This window comes from Clarias gariepinus, chromosome 25, assembly GCF_024256425.1.
Source record: "Clarias gariepinus isolate MV-2021 ecotype Netherlands chromosome 25, CGAR_prim_01v2, whole genome shotgun sequence".
Lineage (NCBI taxonomy): Eukaryota > Metazoa > Chordata > Actinopteri > Siluriformes > Clariidae > Clarias > Clarias gariepinus.
In genome coordinates, this window is record NC_071124.1 from 22949648 (window position 1) to 22966017 (window position 16370).

General features: G+C 38.7%; 1 protein-coding gene across 2 annotated transcripts in view; it reads left to right on the forward strand.

The window, feature by feature from the left end:
* The first annotated feature begins 4375 nt into the window (after positions 1–4375).
* pex5lb (peroxisomal biogenesis factor 5-like b) overlaps positions 4376–16370 on the forward strand; it is a 52996-nt gene continuing 41001 nt past the window's right edge. For both annotated transcript variants that reach the window (XM_053486095.1, XM_053486096.1), the window contains exon 1: positions 4376–4625. In XM_053486095.1, the coding sequence (XP_053342070.1) occupies positions 4605–4625 (21 nt within the window). In that variant the 5' untranslated portion in view covers positions 4376–4604. The remainder of the gene's footprint in view (positions 4626–16370) is intronic.

Here is a 16370-nt window from a genome sequence, read left to right on the forward strand (position 1 = left end):
TCGAATGTTTTGATTCTGATTAGTCTGATTAGAGGTGTTGATTAATGTTCTGTAAAGTACAATTTGTTCTTAACGGAATGAAAATTGAAACCACTGAAAAATTACTGTATCATAAAATGAAGAAAATGCTCCAGGGTGTGTTATACTGCATCATACCACCACGTTCCCCTATAACAGCATACCCTGTTGTGTTTTTTATTTCTTATTTGTTGATTTGTAAGATTACACCTGGTACTATTAACGACTGCCATCAAGACATCCCGGAGCTCCAGTTCTCTTCAAACTTTCTTTACGCTGTTTACCCTTTCCAGAAAAAAAGTCACATGCGATAAGAAGCGGATAGCAAATGCGAAAAACTAAATCCCTTTGTCTGGCCCACATACTGATATAAACCTCTGAATCTAAATCTGGCTCGAATTCAACCTCGATAATTCCATATCTATGGTAATATTTATATTTATATAAATTATACTTATTTTATACTATAAGTATACACTTTATTAGTGGCAGTGGTAGCTCAAAGGGTTAAAGCACTGAGTTACTGATCAGAAGATCGGCGGTTTGATCCCCAGCTCCACCAGGTTGCCGCTGTTGGGCCCTTGAGCAAGGTCCCTAACCCGAACTGCTCCAGGGTCGCCGTATCATGGCCCTGCGCTCTGACCCCAGTTACGCTGGGATATGCGAAGAAGCAATTTCCCTCTGGGATTAATAAAGTACTTCTTCTTATTATTATTATAACATATTATAACTTAAAGATTAGGGCAAATGTTTCTGAACCTTTGGCGATAAGTTTTATACCTTTTAGATATACTTTAAAAAGATTTCTGTCTTCTTATAGTGCCTCCTGGGGGGGCACATTGCTCTTCATCCTCCACTATATTTCTTTGTGCAGTTTCTAATTGTGTTACTTGGTCCTGATCTGCAATATCAGAATTCCAAACTTTTAAATAAATCAAATTGAATAAAATCATTTTTATTTAAACAGAACATAAGGGTTAAATGCAAGACTCTTGAACTCTTGCCTGAATCTCTGTACAGTAAGACATTTTCTAAGCTAAAACCTGTTTTTGTGCCCTGTTATGCATATTTCTCAAAGTGCTGACATTCTCGGCGTGAAAATTGATTTCTTTTCTGCAGATAATTATGAAAGAGAACTCCGTAGTGGAAAGAAAGTGAGGATTTACAGCTGCAGAGTTTACAGTCCTGACCTCATTTTGGAGTTATGGTTTGAGAAAGGGGAGGGATATTAAATTACACTTGCACGGTTCAGCTCATTAATTTGAAACCAACAGAATGGATGACTGGAAATGAATAGGCCGCGAATGGGAAGCCTCGCTGATTAAACCTGGAGTGCCACACTGAGCAACACACCATCAATCATCATAAAAGCCTCCCACAAGCCCCAGAACACGGGGGCTTCTCTCTCTCTCTCTCTCTCACACCATCTCTCTCATTCTCTCTCTTCTTTCTTACAGACAACATTAGTTTTGCGCATTTCAACCTGAGACCTGTTATAGGAAAGGATGAATGTGCAGTGTTGTGTCGGAAGTTCACAGGTCATTTGTGTTTTATGTCTTGGGGAAAGCTAGCTTTCTGAATCAATACCAGATAGACTCAGTAGGGAGAGCTGTTAACAGGAATGCACCATAAAACATTCATCACTTAAAAAACGATTATGATTGATCAAAATAGTCGATGTGCCAATGAGTTATTTTAAGTAAAAAAAAAATCCCTGCCAGTAGTTTTGCAGTAGTTGTTTAAATAATACAAAAATGTAAACAGAAAATTCTGGCGAATCAGTTAATAATATGATTTATTCCTAAATTTTTGACATTTGTTAAGTTATTTTAAAAATTTGATATATTTTGTACAAGTCAGCTGGTTTTTTTTGCTTATTATGCATGTGCTTTTTTGATGTAGGTGTTTTTTATGGGAGTGAACAAGCTGCACTGGGTTTCTAATTGTCCTCCCAAATAGCACTGTAGCTCCTGGGTCCCTGATTTAACCCCAAGCCCAAGGCACTGTCTGGAGGTTTCCCATATTCTCTGTGCTTTTGTATAGCATTCTTTTTTGTTCGCTCTTTAAAAAAACATGCACGTCAGTGGATTGCTTATGCTAAGCTTATGCCTCTAGGTCTGAATAAGTGTGTGATCATGTGTGTGTGTGTGCGTGTGTGCGTGTGTGCATGGTGTTCATAATGGACTGGCATCCCATTCAGTGTGTAGTCCCATCTTGTTCCCAATTTGTTTGAACCACCATGACAGAGGTTGCCAGGGTTGCATTTTTACTCTGAAGTGGGCCAGTTTCAGAACAAGGTATGCAGGTGGAAAAAAAAATCAAGCTATAAATATTTCCATAAAGCAATGTGAAGGTTGAAAGCTGTAGATGAAGACACTGTGTTTATGGCATACATAGCCAGTTCTGTTTAGTGTTATACTGAACGGAGGAAATAGAGATTACAATTGCAGATACTGGAAATAAGAAATGCCTGTGCACCATGGTGAAAACAAAGTCTGACAAACAGTCAGAAAAAAGCTAAGAAAAATGTATATTACTTTATGGGCTGGTAGTCCAAATCATTTTATTCAGCTGTGGCACAGAATAACGTTCATTTTAAAGATGTACATTATTTTTTGCCATCCTATCAGGTTTTCCCATACTGTACACAGGAAATAGGAAATGTGAAATGCTAATACAGTATTGATTAATATGGATGAAGTTACAGTATAAAATACACTATATTGGCAAAAGTATTTGCTCAACTGCCTTCAAAGCCATTTAAACTTGCCTCCCTTTGCCCCCCTGTTACATTCCATTTAAACAGTATATGGAACCCTCCCTTATAAATTTTTGGCTTAAGAATTAAAATTTTGCAAGGAATTTGCATCGGCATATGAAGCATTAACAAGGGAACCAAACTGAACTGAATGCCGACTAAGTTGTGCAACATCCAGTAGCCGTTTGCTTCAGTGGAAAGCTAAGTAAAGTCAGTACGATTTTTTTTTTTTGTGAACAAAAGCTTATTTGAAAGAGTCAATTATTGTATGTATAAATTTTTTAAAAATGTTATATTGGTAATATTTTTGGGTGGCTGGAACGAATTATCTGCATTTACATAAATTCTTATTGGAAAACGTGTATCGCTATATAAAAAAAGTCACCTTAAAAATTTGCCAATGAAATTCAAATGCCGAGGTTCTGCTATATCTATCCATCTAGGTACCTCTGTAGTCCAACTACAGAGACCAGTGGTGACCTTTGTATTTATTCCCATTTTACAACAGTCATATGACCAACTATGGTCAACATTGACATGCACATTCACACACTACGAGCATTTTGGGAACGCCAGTTATCCTAATCTGCATGTCTTTGGCTTTTGGAGGACACCGGAGTACCTGAATGAAACCCACCAAGCACAGGGAGAACACGCAAACTGCAATCAAACCCAGACCCTGGAGGTGCGAGGCGACAGTGCTTCCGCTAAAGCTTCTTTGTAACAATGACCATTGTTAAAAGCGCTATATAAATAAAACTGAATTAAACTGAATATTAGGCGATTTGGTGGATTATCCGGGGTCCGGGTTAGCACTGTCATCTTGCACCTCCAGGGTCCGGGTTCAATTCCCAGTCAGGTTCAATTCCCGCATGGAGTTTGCATGTTCTCCCCGTGATCGGTGGGTTTCCCCCTGGGTACTCCGGTTTTCTCCCACAGTTCAAAGACATGAAAATTAGGCTAATTGGCGTTCCCCAAATTGCCTGTATAGGGTGAATGCGAGTGTGTATGTGCGTGCCCTAAGAAGGCTTGGCACCCCGTCCAGGTTATACCCGCCTGGTGCCTCCTGAGACCCTGTATGCAGGATAAAGCAGAATAGACCATGGATGAAGTGAAGTGAATTTAATTTAATATTTTATTTAAGGATTTATCACCTCATACAAATAGTTTTAACTAAGTACATTAAAAAAAACAATTCGATTTTATAGTGTCTAATCTAATATTTAGCCATTACATCGATATTGGAAAGGCTTACATCGTTTTTTAAACTCTTGCGCATGCGCGGTTAATCACGCCGGAGTCAGTCAATTAAGGTTATGGACTGTTGGGCTGTGGTGCGTTGTGTGTGTCCGGGGTCCGTCACCTCCCTGCACGGGCGTTACAGTGACTCTGTGGAGCACAGCGTGAATTATGGAGGAGCGCAGCCGCGTGTGTGAAAGTGCGGCGGGATGTATGATTTATGATCCGTGAGGCGGGTCCTGAGGAGGACCAATTGGAAATCCCGAGCACAGGGAGGAGGAAGAGTGCGAGGTGGGAGGGCGGTGTGAGTTGGGACATGTCCTGCAGCGCTGTCAGCGCCTTCCGTGGGGTTTAAAGCGTGACGACGGGACGCGAGTCGGGAGTTTTATTGCGATCCGACATCTCGTGCGTGCACGCGCAGTCGGGACGAGCCGCGTCTCCGTCAGCTGTTCCTTCCTTCTTTTTATTATTATTATTATTATTATCATCATTCTTCCTCCCTTTTTTTCCCCCCTCCTCGCGTTCATCCCTGTCTAAGACTGAGAGACTGGGGGATAAAAGTGCAGGACTTTCCGGCTCTTCTCTGAAGATGTATCAGGGCCACTCTCAGGTAAGATGCCATCCCTAGTGTGATTAATGTTTCATCAGGAACGGCATCATCAGATTTTATTTAGAGTGCATGCAGGAGTGTAAAAGCCCATGGTTGTTCATAAATCATGTGCATGATCAGATGTTTCCGTGCAAATGTTGCATGTTAAGGCACTTCTGAGGAACCTGAAGAGATCAACATCAAAGCCAAGAAAGCGCATCAAAGCTCAGTTTGTGTTCCTCCTCCTCATTCCAGAGGGTCTTATATAACAAATGATTGCTACATAAAATACCACTCAAAAGAGTCTTCTCAATGTTGTTGTTGTTTTTTTTTTTTTTAAAGAACCCTAAAGCTGAGGATTTTTCTTTTTGTGAATGCTCAAAGTAAAAGTTCAAAAACAGTCTGAGGAAGCTTTTATCCAAGAAGCTGTTTTTTTTTTTTTTTTTTTTAATAACCGCATTTGGCACCTGATGTGATGATCATAATTTCGATCCACCAAACATCTGCTCAGTTTGTGCTCCTGCTGACTGCGGAGTATCGTGTATAATAGTTGAATGCTATAAAATTGTATTTAAAAAGACTTTCATGGAAAACTTTCAAACTGAGGATTTTCATTACAGGATGGATTCCAAGTAGAACTTAAAACACCCAAAGAGGAACATTTTATTTAAGCAGTCTACTTTTGTATAACTGTATTTGACACATCTGAGGCAATAATCATGATTTTTTTAAAATAGTTTTTTAAAATACATAATAATAAGGGCTTTCTCAGTGGTTTATTTCCCTCTGTTGTTTCTTTAATGTTGGGCCCTAAATTGAGGATTTAAATTTTTATAAAACTTCAGAGCAGAACAGAACAAAGCAGATTGTGTTTCTGCTGATTTTGCATAATACTTGAATGCTATGAATTTTCATTTAAAAAGATTTTTGTGAAAAACTTTATAACTTTCATTTCATGAAGAATTTTCATTTCAGGGAGGATTCCAAGTGGAACTGAGAACACTTAAAGAGGAACTCTTTATGTCAGGAATCTGCTTTGTATAAATGTATTTGACATCTGAGGAACCTAAGGAGATAATATGATTTAAAGTCATCTGCACAGCTTGTGCTCCTTTTCGTTTCTTGTGAAATGTTTAAATTGTTTTTATTTTATGGCTATAAATAATGCTTAACAGTTGTTTATTTCCCTCTATTTTGTTTCCCTAATGCAGAACCCTAATTTTTCATTTTTATAAAGCTTCCAAGTAGAACTTAAGTAGAAAACTTAAAGAACTTTTGAGGACCCTTTTATCCAAGGAGCCCCTTGTTTATAACAGTATTTGGCACCTGATGTGATAATCATATTTAGGAGCCACCAAACATCCGATCAGTTCCTCCCTATTTTAGAGTATTTTGTATAAAAAATTAATCAAATTTCATTTTTATAAAGCTTCCGAGTAGAACTTAAGTAAAACACTCAAAGAACCCCTTATTATTATTTTATTTTTGCTCAACAAAGACTTTCTCTGGCACCCCTAAGCATTTTTTCTTTTTTTTTTTTTAGGATTTTCCTTTCAAAAAGAGAATGCAAGGAAGCCTGAAGGAACACTTTAACTGAAGTATTTTGGCACAAACTTTTAGTGACGATGGTGATCTACAGCTGTCAAACATGTCAACTGCCCAGATTGTGTTCCTTCTGATATCAAAATATCTTAAGTATCTTAAGTTACAAAACAGTTTTAAGCAGATGTTCTTTTCAATTCTTTTTAATGCCTAGCATCCTGATTGGTTTGTCCCTTTTTAGTTTTTTTTACATGTAGAACCCTAAAAGATAGGGAGCTCTGGAAATGAGGATAATGCATTTATTTTAGGCAGCAGACCTGGTTTATGATAGTGTTAGAGCAAACGCTGCTGTCTCATCCTGGGAAAAGTATTACATGGTTGAACGTTCTTATTTTTCCATGGAGGGTTAAACTTTGTAGGAAACCGCTCTTGTTGCTGGAATTGTTGGGTACAAACCAAAGAAAAGTTAAGTTGGCGTCTTCTGGTGCACTTAGAAACTTAGAACAGCTCTGGGCGAAGTGTACAGTAGATGACGGCTTAAGACATATTTATCAGCTTTACACAAGTTTGCGCTGACTCGGATGTTTTTATTACTATTAAAGCAGACGATGGATTCTGATTGGCTGATCAACTATTGTATGCTTAGGATTAGTGGATAATACTGGCAAAGTGTAGGGATGGAAATCACCAGGGACTGAATGATAGGATATTATCACGATAGCTTGGTGCTAATTCGATTTGTATTGTATTTATTTTTGTGATTTTATAAATATCCTGGATCAGTATTTTTTTTTTTTTACATTTTACCACCTCAAATGTTAATTAAACAGAAAAAAAAATGGAGGCGATACATGAATTGCCACACATAAGAATAAATAAGAATAAATTGTTTTTCCCCCGTCTTTAAGATATCGCGCCATACTTTGCAAAACTTGTGAAAACGTTATCAATTCACAAACAATCACTGACTCGTTAATATAAACATATCTATATGTTAAACATATCACTTGTCAGTAATTACACTGATGCTCATTAAAATGAAGCGTAATGGAACTGAGTTGACAGTGTAACCAACAACGATCCAGCATTGATTATCTGCGTACAAAACAAACATACAAACAAAAACAAACAAACAGTTGAATTCCCGCGTTTCCGTTTTTCAGTGTGGCACAAATCCACTGTAGCTATCACCTGAATGCACACTCCACATCCGCGTGGTTCACGTCAGCTCACCGTGACCTTCATAGTGTCTCTTGAACTCCGACGTCGTCTACTAGCTCTCACATGACTGATGATGCTGCGCTTGCACTTCGCAGGAACTGCCATCAGGTGCGATTCGCTCCAGAGGGTTTGACGCTTGACGTTAATACGCTTCCCGTTGCAGCGGAGTGTAAATCAGTGTGTGTGTGTGTGTGTGTGTGTGTGTGTAAAGGAAGCCCCTCCTCCTTGTTCTCCATGGACAGAGCACATTGTTCGTGGCTGATGGTTTGGGGAAGGTCTTTATTTGTCAGTAATTTTGCTGTGCAAGCAGAGATCTACATACAGAGAGATTTATGAGTGTTTTTTTCCTTTTTAAAAGCATGACACACCGAGGCTAGCACGCTGCTGTAAAAGGTCTTACTAAATTGGTGAGTCTGCACTGTTAGACCGTGACAGATGCTTTGAGCCGAGAGCTGAACCTAAGTCACACACAACGCAAGAGTGTGTGAGACGTAGGCTCGCACAGTTTACACTCTGCATTCATTTGGAATGAAATGAAGTTTTTTCATGATCAAAGGTAGAAATTCTAGTTTTCAGACATGGTGTAAGGAAAAATAAAACAAAAATCTTATAGATGGAGTGATTGATCAGCTTGGATTATAAAATGATATAGCAGAACTAACACATACAGTATACAGTATTTACCAACATAATATTCAAGTCAAACTGGGACTTGTGATGAATTTTATGGTGAATTTTATGGTGACCAGTTTGATCACAAATGGCGTTCTGTTTTTGCATGACCTCATTCTGCCCAATGCACCAGTTGCACATTAAAGGAACTTAACTGAAAGTTATTGCCACAACCCACTGTACAGTCCTGACATAACCAAAAGTTAAAGTTCCTGGGAGGGCAGGGTTTCAGACGTAAAGCAGTCAGTCCGATCATGGCTTCAGAGTACTGGGATAACTTTCTACTTTGATGGTGTCCAAGCACTAGTGAAACACTGGGATATATTTTGGGTCCAAGCACCAATATCAGATCAAACCTAAAATCTCAAATCTGTTTAATTAGTGCAAAGCCGAGAAATGGAAAGTTCAATGCTTTTTAAAAAAGAATTGTAAATAAATCTTTTACATAGCACTGGAGTCTAAAACACACCCCTTATTCAATTTCTTGTTAAAAAATACAGCATAAAACAGTTTATGCAGAATATGTAAAATTATTAAGTGTTTAACAAGAACAAGTATACGGATTAAGGCTGGATTAGGACCAGATTAAGACTGGATTAGCAGCAGAACACATGATACGTTTGCTGCTGTTGCACTATGATGCACATTTCCCTGTACAGTAGTAGTGTCAGGTCTTTGCTCCATTCTTATTCATTGGTATTATTGCTGAAGGTGTTTCATTAGGATTCATTTTTTTTTTCCTGGCAGCAGGGTGGCGTAGTGGTTAACATTTGTGGCCTCTCAGCTCTAGGGTTGAGGGTTCGACTCCCACTTTGGCTCTGTGTGCGTCATGTTCTTGTTGTGCTTAGTGAGTTTTCTTCGTGTTACTCTGGTTTCCTTTCACAGTCCAAAGACATGCAGATTAGTTTAATTGACATTCTCAAATTGCCTGTAGTGTGCGTGTGCCCTGCGATAGATTCTCAAATACGTATGTAGTCAATGGAGAAATGTCTTTTTCCACCAAATTGCACAGATAACATGTCTGACATTAAGTAAGTAAAGTATCAAATAATGATATAGCATTCATTATATTACAGTGTCGTCTCATCATGGTTATAGTCATGTTTCTTGAATAAGCTAAAGGTAACTCAAGAATGCAGCGATGGCTGCACACACACCAGCACATTCTGAACAAAACATCCGCAGTAATATATGTGGCTCGGGCCTGTTGGGAGATGGGGGATGTGCCGTGTCCTGCAATGTCTTCACTGTGACTTAAGAGTAAAGAGTGAGAAAGCTTGATCCACTAAGGCAATGGTTCCGTATATTGTGATGGAGAAGGCTTCTGTAACTGTATGTTGAGACATGGTACAAAACAGATCACGAGTCACAAAGTGCTGTTTGTGGTGTGATGTGAACCATACCAAACACACGGCATCAAATCTGGAACTTTACAGCGTATGATTCAACTGTATTTATTTATTTTAATAATAACTACGGTTATTATAAAAAGAGTGGAAACTGGAACTGACCTTAAAATAAAATTATTACGTTTTAAATGTCATTTGTATTTGTCTCCAGATTTCTCATTTCTAGATAATTTCATATCATAGCTAAAAATACTATAGTGATCCAGTCTAGCTTGAGATACTGGACCTACTTATTATACTGTACATCCTGGAAGTCCTTTGAGAGTTTGCTTCCCCCCTATATCAAGTGCACAGATGGTTCAGTCTCTCCTATAGCTACATCCATGTCTGCTACACTAAAACTTATCAATTATTTATTCATAGCTACATAAAATTTTCAGTTAATGGTTTGATGTCTAGAACAAATATATAGGTCACATCAGTGTTTGGTCCATGGATGTAAAGAAGCGGGACACTTTGTATGTTTTTACTACACTGCAAAAAATGACATTTTAGAAAGTAAAATATTCTTTAATATAGGCAAACCTATCTGTATTGTTACGGAGTGACAGACTCCATAGACAATGATGTAGAAAACCCGAGCGGGCGATTTATTAACAATGTGGATGAATAGAGAAATAAAGATTTCTCTATTCATTAAACTGGAATGTCTTAACTGTGATGGAGCTGGAGGACGGATAACCACAGACTGGAGGAATGACGAACAAAACACGGAGGGATGTGGACACACGAGACGAGAGGGTAGGAGACGAGGCGTGGGAAGAACGCATAGAGGCGTAGCTCATGGAGTCCTTGTCTGTATTGGAGACCAGACACGGAGTGAAGGAAAGTGGGGTGTATTTGTGTAGTGTTGGTGATGAGGCTCAGGTGTGTGTGATTGGGGACGTTGACTGAGGGCGGAACCCGTGACAAGTATAAGATATTAAGCTTTTTTTAAATTGAAGGAAAAAAAAGGTCTTCTTCTGTTGGCAGAGAATATAGCTCTTTTTCAAGAAATAAATTTCTATTCAATTCAATTCAATTTTATTTGTATAGCAATTGTCATTGTCGCAAAGCAGCTTTACACAATCAAAAGAATTATTTAAGTTTGTATGAAATGTGAATGTGCATGAATCAAAGTGGTCAGATAGTCCCTGATGAGCGAGCCGAGGGCGACAGTGGCAAGGAAATACTCCCGGAGATGGTAATAGGAAGAAACCTTGAGAGGAACCAGACTCAACAGGGAACCCATCCTCATCTAGGTGAAACAGAGAGCAGGAATTAATCTGCATTCATACTGCGCGTTAGGTGTGTTAGCCAGTTCAGCTACAACAGTTGATGTTGATTGATGTTAATATGGAGTCCAGGTAGTTATTGCAGACTCAGGTAGACTTGTAGGAAGTTCCAGTCCTGAACTATCGAGCGACTGCAGCCACGTCAAGTCCTCAGAAAAACAGCTGTCAACATCAGTCAAGGTGAGAACCACTGCATGGTAGAGAGAAACCATCCCCAGACACCAGACGCATCCCAAAGAGACACACGGGGCATCCATGTGACGAGATCTCCAACCAGAAGCGGGGCACTAGAATGGGTCAGACAGGTCCGAAGGGGAGAGGGAGTCTGGATCGCTGGCAGCTCAGGAACAACATGTGTAGCTCGACAGAAAGAGAGGGAAGGCGAGAGAGGGGGAGAGAGAACAGTTAGGTATGGTCACAGTCACATAATGTAGGAAGTGAATGTATATTTAGTGTGGTGCAAGCAGAATGTACTCCTCCTAATTCGGGCTAAGAGGTTAAGAGATCCCGTTAAGGGGTGGCTACAGGAGACCGTCTGATCTTTAAATACAACTTGGCGCAGATTTTACACCAGATGCCGTTCTTGACACAACCCTCTGATTATATCCGGGCTTGGGACCGGGACTAAGGATGTCCTGCATCCATTGGCTGGGAATCAAACAACATGATGATGATAATTTATCCGAATAAATATTTATTCTGGCCAAATTAGTGCATGACACATTTTAACAACAATAATGCATTACAGGTTTGCAACACTGCAGGGCATATAGTCGCTGCTATACTATGTACAATCACATCAATCGCTATTTCTGTCCATATCGTGCAAATTTCACTGCCTGGGGGATTAAATGTATTTTTTCGTTCGGCCATTGAGCCGGACTGAACCTGGCTTCTCAGTAGCGCGGTAATTGTTTCAGTACAGCCGTGTCAGCAAGCAAATATGTACTCAGGCAGTGACTGACATTTCCAAGACATTTATGAGGGCATTGAGGTCCTGTGAAAGCCGGCGTTCGTTTAATTCATGCAGGGTAGATTTTTACACCATGCTCATCAGAGCTGGAAACCCAGATGTAATCTAAAAATGAGAGAAGATAAAATGACAAGTAAAATGAAAAAAAATCAGGATTGATTTCAAGACTGATCATTTCTAGGCCCGTCATTTTTATCTTTTTTAAGTTTTATACTTTTGATTAAAATACACACATCTAGTTTAGATTATCAGAAGAAGAACTTCCTGGTCTGATTAGCAATATAAATCTTCTTCTTTGTCTTTCGGCTGTTCCCTTTCAGGGGTCGCCACAGCGAATCATCTGCCTCCATCTAACCCTATCCTCTGCATCCTCTCCTCTCACACCAACTAACTTCATGTCCTCTCTCACTGCATCCATGAATCTCCTGTTTGGTGTACCTCTAGACCTCCTGCCTGGCCGTTCCAACCTCAGCATCCTTCTACCGATATATTCACAATCTCTCCTCTGAACATGTCCAAACCACCTCAATCTGGCCTCTCTGACTTTATCTCCAAAACATCTAACATGGGTTGTCCCTCTGATGAACTCATTCTTGATCCTATCCATCCTTGTCACTCCCAAAGAGAAGCTTAACAATATAAGGTTAGATATTGATTAGCAATATAAATACATGGTAGATATTAGGACTAGCTTGACAAAAGAAATATTTATTTCCATTTTGGAAAAAAAGATTCTCCCACAAGATATTAACTGTTAAATATTAAAGTATTTACAAAATCACTGCTGGTGATTCAAAGAATATGTAGTGAGGTTTCTTTTAGATAAGTTTGTGTGTCTGCAGACAATAATTTGGCCAAATCTGAACTGAAGTCTCACTGTGGCTTTTATCTCATTTTGCTGTCAAACTCTTCTTATTATGCACTCATACAATAAAGCGAATGTACAACTAGTAGTGGGTGCAGTTACTCTGACAGTTTATATGGTGAGTATATTTTAAATATCAGCCGCATGTGTGGTTAAATGTCACAACGTGACTGATCTTTGTGCAGGGATACAGCCTGAACTGCTCTGCTATGGGGTAGTTCTTGTTTTTTTTCCCTGCTTCCTCTGTCATCCTGGTTGAACAGGAGACTGTGAACGACTTCTGTGCAGGACGCCAGCCAGCCAGCCAGCCAGCGATTTCGTCTGATGCGTAATAAAAGATGTAATGACTGATTGGGTAATGGTTTATTGGAAATGGACCATCTGAGCTTGTGAGGGTAATACAGGAAGTGCATGCTTCTGAAAGCTTTCCACAGCTCAGTAACGAGGAGGGGAAATAAGGATCAGGGGTGACGTTACATGGTGACATATTCATGTGCACGCATCGAGAGGATTTAAAGTGAACCCAAGATGCTTAAAAAGTGGTTTGTTTAACATCTATTTGTGCTTTGGTCTACTCTATTTAAAACACATCACACATCCCTAGTCCTGACGCTGTGGCTGTGCACTAAGCAGCCGAGGTACACCAGCGGATTTGTTTCGTAACATAACCCCTGCTGTATTGACCATTAAATGGCTAATGTTGGCTTTGCATTTACAGTTAAAGCAGTCCACGAGTCAGGATTAGACAGCAGGAAATCACCGGGGAGTCTCCGACTAAGCACCAGAAAGTAACTCGATCGTCTCACAAGATTAGCGCTGGATCTTCTGGACAGATTTGAAGCCTACGTCTTTCCATGAGTCCTTTTTTTAGAGAGTGCATGTCCATAATTCCCATTTTCCCCAAAAATTACAGTCTGATTCCCGCTCTCAGAGTACATCATGGGTTTGTGGATGACGAGCGCTGATCTCATGGTTTGTTTTCTGTTCTCTCCATGTGCTTTTTGCTTCCGTCGTCTACACAACCGTCTGGCTGCTGTCCTGGGATTAGTCTGTTACCTACAGTGGCCGAGAAGTGCAAACCAAAATAACAAAACCGAAAACAAAATAACAAATTTAAAAACAAAATAACAAAATTAAAACAAAATAACAAAACCGAAAACAAAATAACAAATTTAAAAACAAAATAACAAAATGAAAACAAAACAACAAAACTGAAAACAAAATCACAAATTCAACATCAAAATAACAAAATGAAAACAAAACCGAAAACAAAATAACAAAACCAAATACAATATAACAAATCAGAAAACACAACAACGTATTCAGAAACTAAATACCAAATGAGAAAACACAACAACTATTCACTCAAACCAGAAAAGGCAGGTATAGTTCGAAAATTAAATACTTATCGCTGGTTGATGAAACATCTGTCACTCAAGACATACAAGAATTACTATCAAGAGAAGTCATAATAAATTTTGAACACAACTTAGTTGCCCAAAGTAATATATAATCCAAAAAAACTTAAATGAATTCTTAAATGAAAATACATCTAAATGTCTGTTTGGCTGCAATACTTTATATATAGCTGCTATATTTTGAGTGACAGATGTTTTGTCTAATCAGCAGTAAGAATCAACAAGCCGAAAAAAGGTAGGTGTGGTTTGCGAATGACGTTCTTACTGCTGATTGGACAAGACATCTGCCACTAAAGATCAGCAATAAGAATTTCATTTGCAAACCACACATGGGCATGTTGATTCTCACTGCTGATTGGACAAGACATCTGTCACTCAAAATACACAGGAAGTATTGCAGCCACACGGACGTTTAGATGTATTTTCATTTAAGGATCCATTTCAGTTTTTTAGGATTATATTTTACTTTGGGCAACTAAATTGTGTTAAATGTGCTTTAAAAATTATTTTTACTTCACTTGATAGTATTTCTTGTATGTCTTGAGTGACAGATGTGTCATCCAATAAGCAATAAGAATTTCATTACCTATACTCATAACCCTAGCTTTTCCGGTTTGACTGAATTGTCGTTGTTTTTCTCATTTGGTATTTTGTATCTGGATATGTCATTGCGTTTTTTGATTTCTTATTTTGTTTTTGGTTTTAATATTTTGTTTTCAGTTTTTTTTTTTGTTGTTGTTTGTTTTCTGTGTTGTTATTGTTTTCGGTTTTGTTATTTTGTTTTGCACTTCTTGGCCACCGTAGTTACCTTATGTGCTCTGCAATAAGTGGAAATATCTTTAAAAATAATTAGATGTATATCCCTTTTTTTAAAATAAGAAACCAAATTCAAGGATATGTATTAAAATCTTGTTTTATTTGCAGAAAATTTTGCTAGTTTTATGAATTTATTTCTTGAAAGTAACAAAAGTCTCTGCCAAAGTAACGAGAAATTTCCTCTTTGAATTGAACAAATAATAATAATCTTATACTTGACTTGTTTTAAACTTATTATAACAAATTATAGATTTAAGAATTGAAACGACTGAACAACGAGTCTTCACTTCACTGAAAAAGGGATCGAAAAATTTCCCATCAGTCATTGCATCTCGCTGGAGCGTTAAAAAAAATGAATCTTAAAAGGATTTATATATTTATTATCATTATTATTGATAACGAAATCATAATAATATCACACAATTATTCAAACTGTAACCTTATTATAATAAATTATGGATATTTACCTTGCCTGTATTATTATGTTATACCCATATTTATATTTTTACATTTTTGCCATTTGGCCCCATAAGTGGCGTAGCTGTCCAAATACTTATGGACCAAGTCGTGTAAAGGAAGACGAAAAGTTCACAGTGCCAGGAAAAGCAGGTAAACCAACGAGCATTAGGTTTTAACCCAATATCGTGCCAGTAATGTACGCTGTGATGAACGGCGAGGACTTTATATGGTGATATCAGAGTGTAAAAATTGACACGTGGCCACCTACTAAATCAGACCGAAGCACAAAATCGATAATATATATCAAGACGAATGAGGAAATGAGCAGCACTTTGCTTCCTGAGCTGTAATCTTATGCTTTAGTATTGATTAGCTGGACAGCAGCACCTGAGCCACAGAAAACACACACACGAGTGCATAAGGCAGAGGCCAGTGTACAGTCGATTCTCATTCCAAACAAAAAACACACACACACATACACACCCAGGTTATAGCTCACATTTAATAAAATACGCTTCTTATATTATAGCATTTATCCTAGCAAGTCGTTCTTGGACTTGCTCTGTGACTAGAACAATGTGGTGCTAAATATTGATCCGTCACGTCTGAACGACACCAGAGTGTTGCTGAAAATGAATTTGGATTGTGTTGACCCTGCAGGGCTCACAAGACGGCCCTAATCCGCCGAGGGACGGCGGGTCTTTTTTTGCGCCAGTCATGTGGAATAAGAGCGATCCAGACGCGCACTGCTTGAATGGAAGGCTTGGATGGAGGCTAAAGCAGGCCAGTGTTCAGGTTAACAACTAATCTGGGAAATCAGCTCGATTTATCGTGGCGGTCGCAGATGTCGTGGCACATTTCCTCCTGAACCAGATATCAGGTAGCACTGACAGTCAGAGCAGATGGCTGGCTGGGATTTACAGCCTGTGATCTGAACGTAGAACAGTCAGGATTATAAGGGAATGAGGCCAGAGCGCAGAGGCGGATCACGCTAGTTTGTTTGTCCTGCCTTTCCATCAAACTTTCACAAAACATTACCTGATGCTTTAATTCCCTGAGCGCTTACTGGCCGTTTCTAAAATGTTTGAGAAAAGTCTCAAAAAGTAGAGTAAATTAC